A 15154-nucleotide genomic window follows, 5' to 3' on the forward strand; every position below is an offset into this window, starting at 1 on the left:
GGAGTGGGGCAGATTCTGGCATTGGGGTATATGAGTGCTATGTGTGTTTGGTGAGACTAACATGCTCTCTCAGTCTGGGCCAATAACAGACTAAGAGTGGGCTTATTGCGTGCTGGTAAGAGCAACACACAGGCACGGGCCAATATGCACTGATGTGGGGCACTGCTCTTTTGACTGATAACAGAGATCACTGGAGAATTGGCACCGATTGGTCATTATGGAACCCACTGTGGGTTGAGCCCATGCAACTATGCACCAGTTGAATATATTATCTGTCGATTAGGTTCAAGTCTACATTTGACAACAATATGTTGGCTTACAGCCAATGCCCCTCTGTAATTTGATTTTAATATGCAGTCATATTTTGTCCAGCTTTACTGAATCTATGCACTTTGAAATGCGACCTTTGGCTCTTCATTTACCGAAATGCCATTGGGATGAAACCCTGCCCATGTGCCTAGTGTTCATAAACGTCCAGGTCTTGGACAATGTTTCTGGCCATGTGTCCTTAAATCACACTATTTGCTATAGAATGTTCCCAAAAATCCCTTGGAGTAGAACCATAAACACCCTAAAGAGAACTTTGAGGCATATCAGACAATGATCAAAGCTTTTGACGAAAATCACTTCATGATGCATTGTTTGCTGTTCAGTTTCAAAATAATTCCATGCAGCAGACCCCAGAACTCCCATATAATATGACCTTTAAAGGTGCTCAGTTGGGCCCTTTGCTACTGATACAACGTTATTTAAAATGCACCATTTGACAATGTACTTTCCACATCCCCGAGGAAAAACCCACATTGTTGGTCCTTACTAAAATCATCACACTGCATTGAAATTCAAAACTTGGAACCCATGCCTGTAGGCCCTTAAAGCAGTGATTCTTGCTTATTGGTCAAGCCCTCTCTAAGAGTGGGTAACTATGGAGACCATGTGTCAAATAACCAATGGGAAGAATGCTGTGAGGGTAATAAAAAAACAAATAAACAGACAAGAGACAGGGAGAACACAGTCTGTCACATTATCTGTTTGCTGCATGCTATTTCACACCTTCTCTAGTGGCTAGCAGATGTTTGCTAAATACCTACTTTCCGATTCTGATGTAAGGTATGATCTGTGCCAAAGATTTATTTATTTACTTAAGGGTCATGTTGATCATAATTCAGGCCAATTCAGGCAATAAGAAGTCTTTAACCCCATCGGGCAATACTTTGGCAGATAAACCCCCTGCTCCCCTTGTTTTCCTTTCTCTCCCTTCTCTGGCTTCCTTGCCTCCCCCTTCTACCTCCTTCTTGGCTACCTTGCACTCTCCTCCTTCCTCTTCTGCCCCCCCTCTGCTCCTTCTACACCTCCGCAGGGCATACCGCTGATTTTTAACCCTCCCAGAAGACTTTCAAGGTTGGCAACCTTCTCCATTTTGCCACTCTCAACACTTGCTCAGCTGTCAAACACTCCTCTGACATCTGCCGCCTCCTGGAAGGACTTGATCTCGATGTCCTTGGTTCACAGCCAGCTCCGTCATGAGTTTTGACACTCTCCTCCTTGATGGCTACAAGATCCTCTCCCTGCAGAGATCGATCCGTTCCGGAAGGGGTGTAGCCTTCATCTTCCCAGAGTGGATTCCTGCCTCTGTCATTCCTATGCAGAACTACTCCTATTTCTAATGCCTTGTCTGCATGCTCTCTCTCTCCTGGCCACTCTCTTACCTTGGCTAATATCTATCGGTCACCTGGTCAGATCTCCTTCTTCCTCTCTGAGTGGGCGGACCACTCATCCTCTCTCCTGGCCTCGACCTCTCAACTCCGCCTTCTTGGAGTATTTACCATCCACCTGGATGTTTCCTGTTCCTCCTATGGACTTTTTCGCGACCTCTGAGACCCTCTTGCTCTTTCTATTCTCCCCTCTGGTCCGACTCACTCTGCAGGGCGCACTCCGGATATTCTGATCTCCTCAGACCTCCCCCTTACTATCCCCCTCACCACTCCTATCTCCTGGAGTGATCACTTTCTCCTTTCCTCCCATCTCTCCCTCTCTACTCCTCAGGCCAAGCCAACTCTAGCACTGCCACCTACCTTCTTGGTCATCCGACCCATGAAGCGTGTGTCAGTTGAGTCTTTCGCCGCCACTTTCTCCCCCCCCCTCTGGCTGACTAACATCCTGACACAGCACTTTCCATGCTCCACTCTGCTATCTCTGATGCTCTTGATGTTCTTGCCCCTGTCATGAGGATCTGCTTGAAGTCCTAAGCCAAGAGCAACTCCTGGTTTGACTTTGACCTCGTTACCCTTAAACGCAAGTGCAGGGTGGCTGAGAGGAAATGGCTAGCTTCTTGTGCATAGTCTGACAAACTGGCCTGCCGCCTGCTCCAAAAGGGAAAACTGGCTCTGTCCGCACTAAGAAGAGAGCCCACACCCAAGCCTGCATCTCTGTGGCGCCTAACAACTCAGCCAAACTCTTTAAAATCTGCAAGGAGCTGGCCAATCCTGCTGCAGTCTCTACCTCTCCTGTCCCCTCCCAGGCCCTCTGCATGGCCCTGGCTTCTCATTTCATCTCTAAAACCGAGGACATCCTGTCCACCCTCTTGTCCTCTGCTCCTCCCACTATTCTCTCCTCTACTTTGGCCCCCCTGTGGCAACATATCCTCCCTCTTTCTCTTCCTTTCTTTTGTTCTCCCCTGACAAGGTTTCTAGACATGTCCGATCTATGAAAGTCTCATCAATCAAGTTCTTCCCTGTTCTTCCAAAACCATCAAGCACCACATTGACACCCTCTCTCTTGCCCTGTCTGACTTATGCAACCACTCCTTTGCCACTGCAGCCTTCCCTTCCCCCCTGAAGCACTCTCTTGTGCACCCTCTTCTCAAGAAACCCTCAGCCAACCCCTCCTTCCCTGCTAACTCCTGGAAATTATGGCCATCTCCCAACTCAATCTTCACACTGAATCTGTCTGCATGACCACGCGTCTGGTTTCAGAGCAGCCCGAAGCACCAAAACTGCTCTCCCGAACATCCATGAAGACCTGCTCTCTAACCTTGATTCTAATCTCTGTCCTCATCTTACTCAATCTCTCTTCTGTTTTTGACATAGTCAACCATGCCACCCTGCTCAAACGTCTCTGTGATAACCTGGGTATCACTGATCAGGCCCTTGCCTGGCTGACCTTGTTCCTCTCTGATCGCCAGACCTGGGTATCACCCTCCCAGTCCAACTTGGGTCCTTCCTTTCCTCTATCTCACTCTCGACCTTTGGTGTTCCCCATGGGTCTAACCTCTCTCCCTGGCTGTTCAACCAATACCTGCCACTTCTCACCCACTGCATTGCTACTCTCTGCTCAAACTTTCCGTGCTATACGGATGACACTCAGCTCATTTTCAGGCACTTGCGCCATCTCAATGTCACTTGGCCTAGTAAGATCATTGTCTCTGTGCTCCCTCTGTTCTCCCTTCCTTGCCTTGTCTCGTCTTGAAACACTTGTGTATAGGCTCATTACAAATGCCATATTATATCATATCATATCACATGAAGATTCCAGAATTATGGCCCAGCCCTGGTAATCTCACACCTTAATAGAAGGAACACCCTCCTCATGGATGTCTCAGCAACATTCCTGACCATTCAACACACCACTGCACGCCTCATCACAGAAACCTAGACATTTCACCACATTACCCCATCTACTCCACGGAGAACAACATTGGCCATCCATATCAGCCAGGAAACTCCTCAAAACTGTCTGCTTGACACATAAGGCAATTACTGGACAAACACCAACCAACGAGTGGCAAACTTTACTGTTTAGGTGGGACGTGCATCTCTAGGAATCAGCCAAATGCTAGGCTCGAGATAAAACTGGTCTGCAAAGAGAAAACCAGGAAACAAGTCTTCTCTTCCTATACCAAGCGCACTGGAACACCGTCTGATTGCAATCAGGATTGTTCCAACACTCCTAGGATCTCAAGACCAAACTATTCAGAGACTACATAGGGGTCACTGACGACCTGCTACTCCTAGGCATATGTCACTCCTGTAAAGTGGGGGATCCAAGCTATGATAGCCTGCAACCTTCTCCTTCCATGACCTCTGTCCATCCCAAATTATTTGTACATCCCTCTGTTTTTTTCTTTGCTAGTTTTTTTCTGTGTAAACCCATAATGAAGTACGTGCACTGCATTGTGTAACAGGTGGTGTCCAGACATTTGGTCGACCGAAAACTGGTCGAAAGACATTTGGTCGACGCAATTTTGTCGAAAACCAAATGGTCGATTTTTTTATTTTTATTATATATTTATTTTTCGGGTTTTCGTTTTTTAAAAAAAAGGGTTTTTTTAGAAAAAAAAGGGGGTTGGAGGGACCCCCCCCCAAAAAAAGGGTGAAAATAAAAAAATACAATAATTCTACCATTTGGTTTTCGACCAAATTGGTTCGACCATTTGTCTGGTCAACCAATGTTTTTCGACCAAATGTCTGGTAACCGTAACAGGTGGGCTCCATTACAGGGAACAGAACATAGAGAAGTGATGCAGGATCCTAATAATGGTGGGTATACATTATCTATATGGAGCCCTGTGCAGTGGTAGATGGATACTATGCAGTCAGTTTAGCAAATATTATATTATATTATATTATATTATATTATATTATATTATATATTATATTATATTATATTGAGCTTAAATAATTTGGTTGACTCTATGCACTACATTCCCTTGCATTATGTATACTGTGCACAGAGATATACACTTACTAATATCAGTTAGAGAATTGCCTTTCTTCTTCTTGTTAACCTTAAATTGCAAATACAGTTTGAAAATCTGGAAAATGTGCTATTTTGCCTTCAACAGTTTTCCATTGAACTAAGCTAAAATGTTATCTTATGTTCAAAAATCAATTCGGTTTAGTCATCAATTGATTATTTTCTTTTTATAATTGATTTTTGTTCTTGAAACTTGTTTTAATCAAATTGATCAATTTGTGTAGGACTTAGATTGTTTTGTCTTTTACTTAAGCAGAACATGTTAGGTGACATATAAGTGATTTGCATTCACCTAAAAACTTATTTGATTCCAAACCAACCCAGTCTGCTTATGAGTGAATTAAATCCATCAATCCCTGCTTACAAATGTGCTATTATTTGTGTTAGTGAGGTGTAATTGTAAGCAAATACTGAATAGTACTATGCTGAATATTCATACTTTTTCAATTAAAAAGTATTATTGATTCTGGGCTGCATGTTACAGAATATCTTCACATTGTCAATAAAGATAGCAGCCGGCATTGTTTTGTCTTCAGTGTTCCACGAACCAATACCTTAATTAGCGCGCATTGCTGAAATTTGACTTCATTTTACACATGACTGATTTTATTCATTGTTAATCTGATTTTCTGTTATGATTGTATGGGTCATAGAAATTTCCAAAACAAATGTTTCAAGAATCTAAATGTGTTTACTTGACCTATCTAATGTTTGACTAGTCACTGGCTCTGATCCCACCATCATATTCCTGGTTCCCTGTAATCCAGTCCGCCTCTATCCTCAAGGGCAACAAAAAGCTTTTAGTGTTCGGCCGCATGGGGCCAGGGATGCAGAAGCTATCAGGTGACACCTCAATGCTTCTTTGCAAGGAGACTCACAGAGATCTCAAGTGTTGCCATTAGTGTTGTAAGCCAAAAACAGGAAAGCACTGCGGCCCCCAGAGATTTTACAGCCCCATGCAAAAATGCGCAAGTACACCCCATGAGGATCCACTATCTTTACTCCAAAGTGATGGGCGGTGGTGGAGTAACAGTGATTACCTAGAGGACCCAGAACAGGGCCAGTGGGAACCTTTTCCTTTCTATCTTTCCATACATCCACCCAAATTTATCTCCATTCCCTTCCTATCCTCATTTCCTGACGTGTCTCATAGTCTTCCACCTTCTTGCTCCTTCACTGTTTACCTTTGCCATTCATGCCTTTTCCATTTGTCTAGTTGGTACTTTTTCTTTAATTCTCTCTCTCGCGCTTTTCTCTCTTTGTCTCTTTTACTCGTTTTACTCTTGCATAGTCACCCCCATGCATCACACCCTGGCTGTAGTAGGCCACTTTTATATTACCCAAATGGTGGCCCGTAAAGCTGAGGTCAAATATTAGGGACTCAGAACATAGTTCAGAAGTTCAGTCAAGGTGTTGTGCAGTATTCTGGAGGGGCTTACACACCTACACATTTGCTGAGAACATTCTTCCAACCCCTTGCACCCACTCCCCTCTCTGCCTCCCGATCTGGTACCCCAGGTGAAGGTCTGAGTGTGCCTGGTGTCAGTGCTGGATCTGCAAGGCAAGAGATTAATTGAGAGGAATTAGAAGGAGCAGCATCGTCTAGGGTCCTTTCCATTGGTCTCTCCCTTTTGCATGAACACAATGTCTGCTATCTGTGGCTCAGTGAATTAATGCATCCACTACAGGGGCTTGTGTTTGACTTCATGGTCACAGGTTCAAATCCTGACAGGTCTACTCAGTCCTTCATCCTTCCGAGGTCGATAAAATGAGTACCATTAGGTTGGGTCACTAAATGCATCTGTTATCTGTCAATAGTGCCAAGATGACACTCTGGGGGTGAAAACAAACTCTACAAATACACCTGTTATGTTATGTTGATGCCATCTGAGTGAGTTACTGTGTCTCCTCCACAGGTGGACTTTTCAAAACGTCCTTAGCAGGTAGCGTACCCCAGACGAGCCCAGCCAACTTACTTGTCTCAGAGGTGAGCGCGAGGAGTATGAGGTTGACCTGGACACCACCTCCACAGGAAGTGAAGAAATACAGAATTGTTTACTATCCGTCCAAGGGAGGGACCCCAAAGGAGGTGAGGAACCCTTACTTCTAAAAACTGATATGGTGAGGCTACCTCGTTGGTTGACTAGGATAACAGCACTTCTGGCACAGTTAGAAATAGACAGGGAAGATATGTGACCATCGGAAAGAGCTGATGTCCATGGGACGAGGTGTGGTCTATCAAAGGGGATGGTCTTTGGGGAGGCGTGGTTTGCGATGGCTAGCACAGCGTTCGATAAGTGTGTGGTCTGCAGAAGGAGAGAGCTTACCTCCCAACACACAAGACTTTGCCGGGTGCAACCAGCGCTGGAGTCAGTTTATAAACAAACTCATACCTGTCCATAGATTTCAATGGGCAAGACTCTGGACAAAAATGATTTCACCCACCAGGGTGACTTAAAAGGTTGAGAGGTATGTGCAAAGTTGTGCATGTGTAGGGATGCACGAATGGGATGACAGCTCAGGGGCAATGCGCTTGTCTTGAAAACAAGAGAAAGCCGACCAGCACAGGTTTGAACCCTGGTCCCAAAGGCTGGACTATGGCATTGAGCATGTTATAAGAGCCCAGTGACATGCAGTGAACCTAGATAGCAAGCAATGGAGCTGCGAACAGGGTTAAACTGTAGGGTGGAGGGAAGTGAGCTGCAGACGTCACCTCCCAAAGAGGTGTCCAGTTTTCGACTAGATGTTGTGTGGAATGTGAGTGCTCTGGAAACAGTGGTGTGGCGTGTTGAATGGGGCTTGCCATGGTCGGTGTGAACCAGAGACAACTAATACATTTTTGTGGAGGGGCGCAAGTATTTTCCATGAATTGGTTTGAGCAAGTGAGCACAGTGAGTGAGATGGAATCACCCCCCAGAGAAGTTGTTTTAAATGATGGTTTGAAATGATGCATTTTGCAGCATGATTTTCAGAAAAAGAACAAGCCTAACAATGTACAAGTAACTCTGTAGGAGAACACACTAGAACTCTGGAGGCCAGGTCACCAGAGTAGATAACGATTTGCATTTAGGGGTGCAGTGATTAAGGAACAGGCCAAATTTGCGGGCCAAATACAGACTAGGGGACTGATTCACAGAGGGTTTTTCAATTGGATTGCACTATTATAAAACACTTCTGTGAATCAGGCGCTATGTGAGGTCTAACTTGAACGCAAACTCCAGGGAAGGAATGTGTGCTTACCTGTGTAAAGTAATCTGAGTAGGCGTGCCCAGTGTTGCGCTCATGCCTGAAAAATAAGGACTGCCATATGTGCAATGATGGGGGCATTAAATGCCAAGAGCATTTTGGGAACAACATAATGTCGACAATTTTAAATGGTACTTTAAGAAACCCTTTTAAGCGAATAATGGACTCTTCTGTTTTGATTGGACACAATAATCACCCATATAAAGAGATGTTTGTAAAATGCAGGACATATATGATATGATATGATATGATATGATATGGCATTTATAACGCGCCTATACACAAGTGTTTCAAGGCGCAACGAGGCCAGGGAGGGGGAACAGAGGGAAGACAGACACAACGATCTTACTAGGCCAGGTGACATTGAGATCACGCAAGTGGAAGGAAGAGGGAGGCGGAAAGTGCAGGGGGGGAGGGGTAGTGCAGTACATAGGAAAACAGTAAAGGATAAATAAACAATAAATAAAAATTGTGGCCAGCTGGTGACAAAAGTGCAAAGGTAAGTGCAGACATCGGGTGTCAAGTGTTGGTAGGGGCTGTAGGGATACAGAAAAACAGCCCTTGAGTGAATGGTTGCCAGGGGGGCAGTGCAGGTGTGCAGCTGGCGGGGAGGGGACCTGGGCCCGAGATCAGGGGGTGGCCAGGTAACCAATGCAGTTACAGTTTCAGCCAGGTGAGAGGAGGAGAGAAAGCAGAAGCAAAGAGGAAGGTCTTGAGGTGCTTCCGGAACCGGAGATGGTTCTCCTCAAGTTTCAGAGTGGCAGGGAGGCTGATCCAGAGGGAGGCCCCAGCCGAAGAAAGAGATCTACCACCAACTCGCTGCTTGGAGAAGCGACTATCCATGAGGGAGTTGGAGGCGGATGAGCAAAGAACTCAAGAAGGAAGATATTTAGAAAGAGAGATTTGAAGATATTGAGGCCCCAAGCCCCAAAAGGCCTTGTGGACAATGCAGAGGGTTTTGACCTTCATCCTCACAGCCGCAGGGAGCCAGTGCCGACTATGCCAGTTGAACAGGTGCAAATCTGCATGTGAGGCTTCAGCAGTTTCTGTAGGCAGACTACAGTTCTGCATGTTCTGAAAGCGCGTTGAGGAATGGTTTGGGAAGCAGGGAGCAGCCTGCACAGCAACGAACAAACTGCTTTTAGAAGACTCGGCACGAGCGCCAAGTCTTCTGAAAACACTCTGCTCTATGAAGCACAGGATTTGCGAGAGTCATGTGTGGGACCCCCTGGGTCTGGAGGACGGAGATGGGCTCTGGCAAGACATGTCTTGCCGGTGCTCCGCTACGTCCTGTCGGGCCTGTTTCCTGCACTGGATTGGAGACTTGAATAGCAAAGACAGGAACCACATTCAGGTTTGGTTAGTCATAGAAAAGGAAAGCCACGCAGAGCGCATGGTTTACCTTCTAGAAACATATGACATATTTGCAAACATAGAACCATGTTTTTCACAGTACAGCTGAAACAAAATAATGGGGTATTTACGCATGGAAGTTGGATCTGGTCAGCTACAAAGGATGTATGGAGTAATAATTTGGGAATCGCACCATGCAAGCCGGACTCCTGCATACATCGACCATGTGTGTGTTTCCTCCGTTACAGCTTTTAACAAATCCTTTCCATGAGCTGAATTCATGTTGCCACCCCCTTACTGGTTTCAAAGGTAATGCTCAGAAAAAAGAAATCAGAAAACAAAGAGGCTGAAACGATCCTGTTTTTTTTTTAGTAGAAATGTTGCTGATTTTTGCACATTTTTAATAAAAAAATGGATGGGGTGGAGTAGTTAGGGGAAAATGGGGGGGTATGAGGGGGGGGTGGAGGGTCCCCCTTCCACATTATAAAAAAAAAAAGTACAAAATACGCCAAAAACATTTTTGCAATTTGAACCCAAAAATCGGTCTTTACGCCCTTGTTATTTTTTTTCCCTTTTTTTCTTGTGGATCCGTTTCAAAGACCAACTCTAACTCAAAATGTTATTTTCCCTATTTCTCATTTAGTTTAGTTTAGTTTCGTTTATTCATTTATAAAGCACACCAAACCCTCAGGAATCTAAGCACATTAGGTTACAGGTGCTTTCAAACAGTTAACAGGGTACAGAACATACAAATAGGTACAGTAAAAGGTGCAATAATGGTACAGTAATGGTAATAGTATATACAATATACAATATATACAAGCTGGGTACAAATACAAAGGTACCGTAATGGTGAATATACAGTATGCACAAGATGGGAGCATAGGGGAGAGCTTTGTGTCATTTCCTAAGTTTAACACCAACGGGCTGAGTGCTGTGCCCTGGGACTTCTCATTCCATGTAATGTAGCCCTGTGCCCGAGGCATTGAATAAGACCCCAGGGTGCCGTACTACAACCCCATCACTGTCCTCCAGGGCTTGAAGAAAGCAGCTGGTCACGTGCTGGTCACGTGCTAGCACCAGCCACTTTCGTAGGACAAACAGGAGAGAGCAGGACTCTATTGAACGTGCACATATCCTCTGGTCGAAGCAATGAGGATTTGTTTAGCAAGGTTTGAAATGTAAATTAAAAAAGGCTATTTTTAAATGCAAAGGGCATCCAGCTTTGTGCCTCGGTTCGTCACGCAGAAGCTATGAACTTTGTTGGTTATGCTTTGCATTTAACACGTATCCCTGTCTGAAAGGCTTGCCTTGATTACTTCGGCTAAGCCTCATTGCTTTTCAACAACACACATCGTTATTTCCAATTCCAGGACGTGCTGAGATGCTGAAGTCTCTACGCCGAGGTGATGTCCGCCGGTACTTGCCTCCCAGTCCACTCGCTCCATTCCCTTTACTCCTCTTCCCGCACACACAGGCCCTGACACCCACAACTCCTCAACATGCGAGCCCACGCACACAGCCACACACGCACAAACATCTTACACACACTAGCTCTCTCTCGCTCACGAATACATGCCCACAACCAACTCAACTGACCATCTATCCCACACACGCACAATCACCAAGTAATGCATGTATGCACTTATCCGAAATGCGCCTTACCAGGGCCGCAACTGTGATATCTCCTCGCCTGCACTGCACAGATTCCAGGTGCAAGCACTGCTCCCACACAGCAAGCCAGGGGTTGGGATCCGCTCTTCACCCCGCCCTCTAGCTCCCCTAGAACCAGTCCAACGATCCATTCAGCATTCTGACCCCGCCCCGACCTGAGACAGCCAGGGAGAGGAAGGGGTGAGGGGGTTTGTCCCCCTAGGGCAGAGCTTCCAGCAGCCGAGGAGCAGAAACCAAGCTGCGATGCCCCACAGATCTTCCTAATGCCTCGCACAGCACTGTGCATGAGTGAGAACCTGGCCACTGATATCTTCCAACCTTACCCCATGCACGCGGCGCTCTCTGCCAAACATGAGGAACACCACACACTCTTTGTGTTCTCAAATAATCCAAATATCTTTAGATTCTTTGCAAATCCAAAGATCACATTTGCATTATGGAGTGAGCCAAAGGCTTCATAATGCAAAGGATGTTTGTGTGTGATTTTGGCGCAGCCATGTGATATGATATGATGTGGTGTGGCATTTATAACGCACCTGTAGACAAGTGTTTCTAGGAGCGACAAAAGAAGGAGGGGGAAACAAGGGAGGACAAAATAATGATCTTACTAGGCCTCGTGCCATTCAGATTGCGCAAGTGCAGGCAAGAGGCAAGGGGAAAAGTGCCAGGGGGGAGCGGAAGGTGGAAGTGCGGTTAACTCACAAGTGCAGCCAGCCGGTGTCTCATAAGTGCATAGAGAAGGTACTGTAGGGTTGCAAATACAGACCCTTAAGTGCTGGGGAGTCCGGAGGCAGTGCGAGGGAAACTGGACATGCAGGAGCTTGGGCCCGAGTTCAGCGGTTGACCAGATGACCAGTGCGCAGAGCAGTCGGGTGCATCAGCAGGGGAGAGGAAGAGAGAAAGCCGAAGCGAAAAGGAAGGTCTTGTGTTGCTTCTGGAACCAGAGGTGGTTCTGCTCAAGTTTGTGAAAGTCAGAGAGGCTGTTCCAGAGGGAGGCCCTAGGTGAGGAGATAGATCACCCCCAACTCTCTGCTTCGAGAAGTGTCTCGCCCTCAGAGAGTTGGAGGTGGATAAGCGGAGAGCTCGAGAAGGAAGATGTTTTAGAAGAGAAAGCTGAAGGTGGAGTGGTCCCAGGCCCAGAAAGCCTTGTGTGCGATGCAGAGGGTCTTGAACTTGATCCTTGATGCTACAGGGAGCCAGTGAATAGATTACAGAGCTGGAGAGATACGAAACTTGGCTTCAAGCCAAGGACATGTCTTGCGGTCCTGTTCTGTATAAGTTGTAAAGGTTAAAAAGTAGAGACAGGAAGATTTAGAAAGAGGCTGTTACAATAGTCCAGTCTAGTGAGGACCATAGCTCCGGAGACAGTGAGCTTCTAGGGGAAAGTGAGAAAAGGAATAATACCTCTGAGGAGGTGCAGCTGATAGTTTGACTTCTTAGAGACATCAGAGATGTGAGGAGAGAAGGAGAGGCTGGAGAAGAATATGACACCAAAGTCCTTAGCCTCACAAGAAGGAGCAGGAAGAGGGCCCAGAGTGGGCGGCTAGAGAGAGAGAGGAGAGGAGGGAGCAGGTGTCCAAATGAGGGGGATCTCAGTCTTACTGGCATTAAAGGCAGCGATCATTGGCGGCACACCATTCCTGAATTGCAGCCAGAGAGTCTGGTATGAGAGAAGAAGCAGAGATGGCTGAGCGGAGCCTGAAAGAGAGCTGAGTGTCATCTGCATAACATTGAAATTTGGAGCAGAAAGTAGCGATGCGGTGGGAAAGAGGTGCAAGGTAGTGGTTGAAGAGCTAGGGAGAGAGGATAGACCCCTGGGGAACACCACAAGTAGAGAGAGAGATAGAAGAGAGGAGAGATCCCAGTTGGACCTGAGAGGGTCAGTCAGTGAGTAAAGAAGTAAAGCAGGACAGGGCCTGATCAATAATACCAAGCTTGTCCCTGAGATGATTGAGCAGGATGGCATGGTTGACCGTGTCAAAAGCAGAGGAAAGATCAAGGATAATGAGGACAGAAGGGATGTGACACTCTTTGTATCCTAGGGAGCTCTGAATATATGAAGGAAGCGTTCAAGTAGCCCCCATTGACCTTCCACAACTGGTGGGAGCAGTCGTGGTGGGTAGAGCCTGTAAGAGTTGGTCTGATCAGAGATAGGAGGTCTGATCACACCTCACGTCCACTCAATCAAATGTGAACTGACATTTCCGGGGAAATCCACACGGAAAGGTGATCATGGACACTTCCCAAAGTTATCCAGAAACAAAACAAGTGCCAGACAGTATAGGGATCACACCAGATATGCTATCATAAGATTTCAAATATACTCACTGCCTCGCTTCTGAGGGGCTACATTCGGGGCATATGATGGCTTGCAGTAGAAGTGGTCTGGGGGGGACTAAATAATTGCAAAGTCTTGTTATCACTTCACAGTCCTAGCAAAGTGTGTCTTAGGCCACACTGGCGAATAAGACACATGTTGAGTATATATGAGACAATCACCTATCCCAGACATACAGTACATATAAAACACCCAGGACCCTTAGGAATGCAAGCAACACTAGAATGCTCACTATAGCTTCAGGGTTTCATGGATGGACCACACATGGCCGCGGTGCGGTGTGCAGTGACAGTGCCGGCAAAATGAAGCAACTTGAAGACCTGTGATGCCAATGCAAGCCGGGCCATAATGTCATAGCAAAGGCAAGCCCCTCCAAGGCACTGATCATTGCCACCTGGGCAGCAGTCTATGATCACCTACAACGCTTAAGGTCCAGTCACTGTTGTCTATAGCACAGTGTAGGGTGCGGCAATGGAGCTGTAGTATGTTAGAGGAGGTATGGACAGTGGAAGAGTTGTGCATTTATAGAAGAGAATTTGTCTATAAAAAATCTTTGGTTTCTAGTAGAAGGTGTGGGTTTGTAACTAGGTGACGTTTCTTGAAGGAGATGTGACTTTCCAAGAGAGGTGTGGTGTGTGCATGTAAGAAGGAATAGTTTGTGAAAAAGGTGTGTGTCATTTAAAGAGTTGTGGTTTGTGAAAGAAGGTGTTATTTTCGTCTGCATGTTGTGGATTCCTTAAGTGTTTGTGCTTTACAGAAAGCGGCAGTTAGCTGAAGGAGGTAGTTTGCAGAAAGAGGTGGTTTGCAGAGGGAGGTGGTTTGCAGAGGGAGGTGGTTTCCAGAGGGAGGTGGTTTGCAGAGGGAGGTTGTTTGCAGGGGGGGGTGGTTTGCTGACGGAGGTGGTTTGCTGACGGAGGTGGTTTGCAGAAAGAGGTGGTTTGCAGAAAGAGGTGGTTTGCAGAAGGAGGTGGTTTGCAGAAGGAGGTGGTTTGCAGAAAGAGGTGGTTTGCAGAAAGAAGTGGTTTGCAGAAGAAGGTGGTTTGTAGAAAAAGGTCGTTTGTTGAAGGAGGTGAAACTTATAGGGCGGGCAATTGTTTGGGGATGGGGTGGGGGGCTCTATCCTTCTTAAGTATTGCTAACCCCACTCTTTGCCTTCCATCAGGTAGTCTTGGATGGGACTGCATCCTCAACGCTCCTGCAGAACCTGACATCACATACAGAATACCTTGTTTCTGTGTTTCCTGTGTACATCAACGCTGTGGGGGATGGTCTCCGTGGCATCATTTCCACACGTATGTATTGATCAGCTGACTCTTGAATTCTCCTGCGAGTACATGTTTACCAGCCCAGTTAACGATCGCTGGCCCTAAAGCCAGACTATGGATTGGTTGGAATTCATATCATAGCGACCAGAGACTGTATGGAAAATGTAAAGGTCAAGGGTTACAACGTAGTGGCTCATTATGCTGACCACTGATGCGGAACAAGCTACTGGTGTCTGCAGCCTTTAGTTGAGTGCGCAGAGTCTGCTAATTGCTAACGAACATTCTGTGAGCTGCAGGTGGGGAAAGCACAGCTACACAGGCAAGCATGCAGTGCACATTCGCTTCTCCACATCTGCAAGGCATTGTGGGTCTCGTTCGAGAGAAGTAGTAATTATTTACAATCATGTGTGATAACTAGGGCTGGGCAAAGTTTTGAAACATTTCTTTTCTGAGTTAAAAATTTGGCCGAAAATGGGAAAATCTGCCGGTTCAACAGACAGCGAATTGTGGGAGAGTTGTCAGG

General features: G+C 46.2%; 1 protein-coding gene across 1 annotated transcript in view; it reads left to right on the forward strand.

Annotated features, from left to right (window-relative positions):
* The window catches only part of COL20A1 (collagen type XX alpha 1 chain), a 686383-nt gene that overhangs the window by 280998 nt on the left and 390231 nt on the right, over positions 1-15154 (forward strand). The window contains exons 11-12 of the mRNA XM_069650801.1: positions 6672-6844; positions 14529-14658. Of these exons, the coding sequence (XP_069506902.1) occupies positions 6672-6844; positions 14529-14658 (303 nt within the window). The remainder of the gene's footprint in view (positions 1-6671; positions 6845-14528; positions 14659-15154) is intronic.

Source organism: Ambystoma mexicanum, chromosome 3p, assembly GCF_040938575.1.
Source record: "Ambystoma mexicanum isolate Mex_15411 chromosome 3p, UKY_AmexF1_1, whole genome shotgun sequence".
NCBI lineage: Eukaryota > Metazoa > Chordata > Amphibia > Caudata > Ambystomatidae > Ambystoma > Ambystoma mexicanum.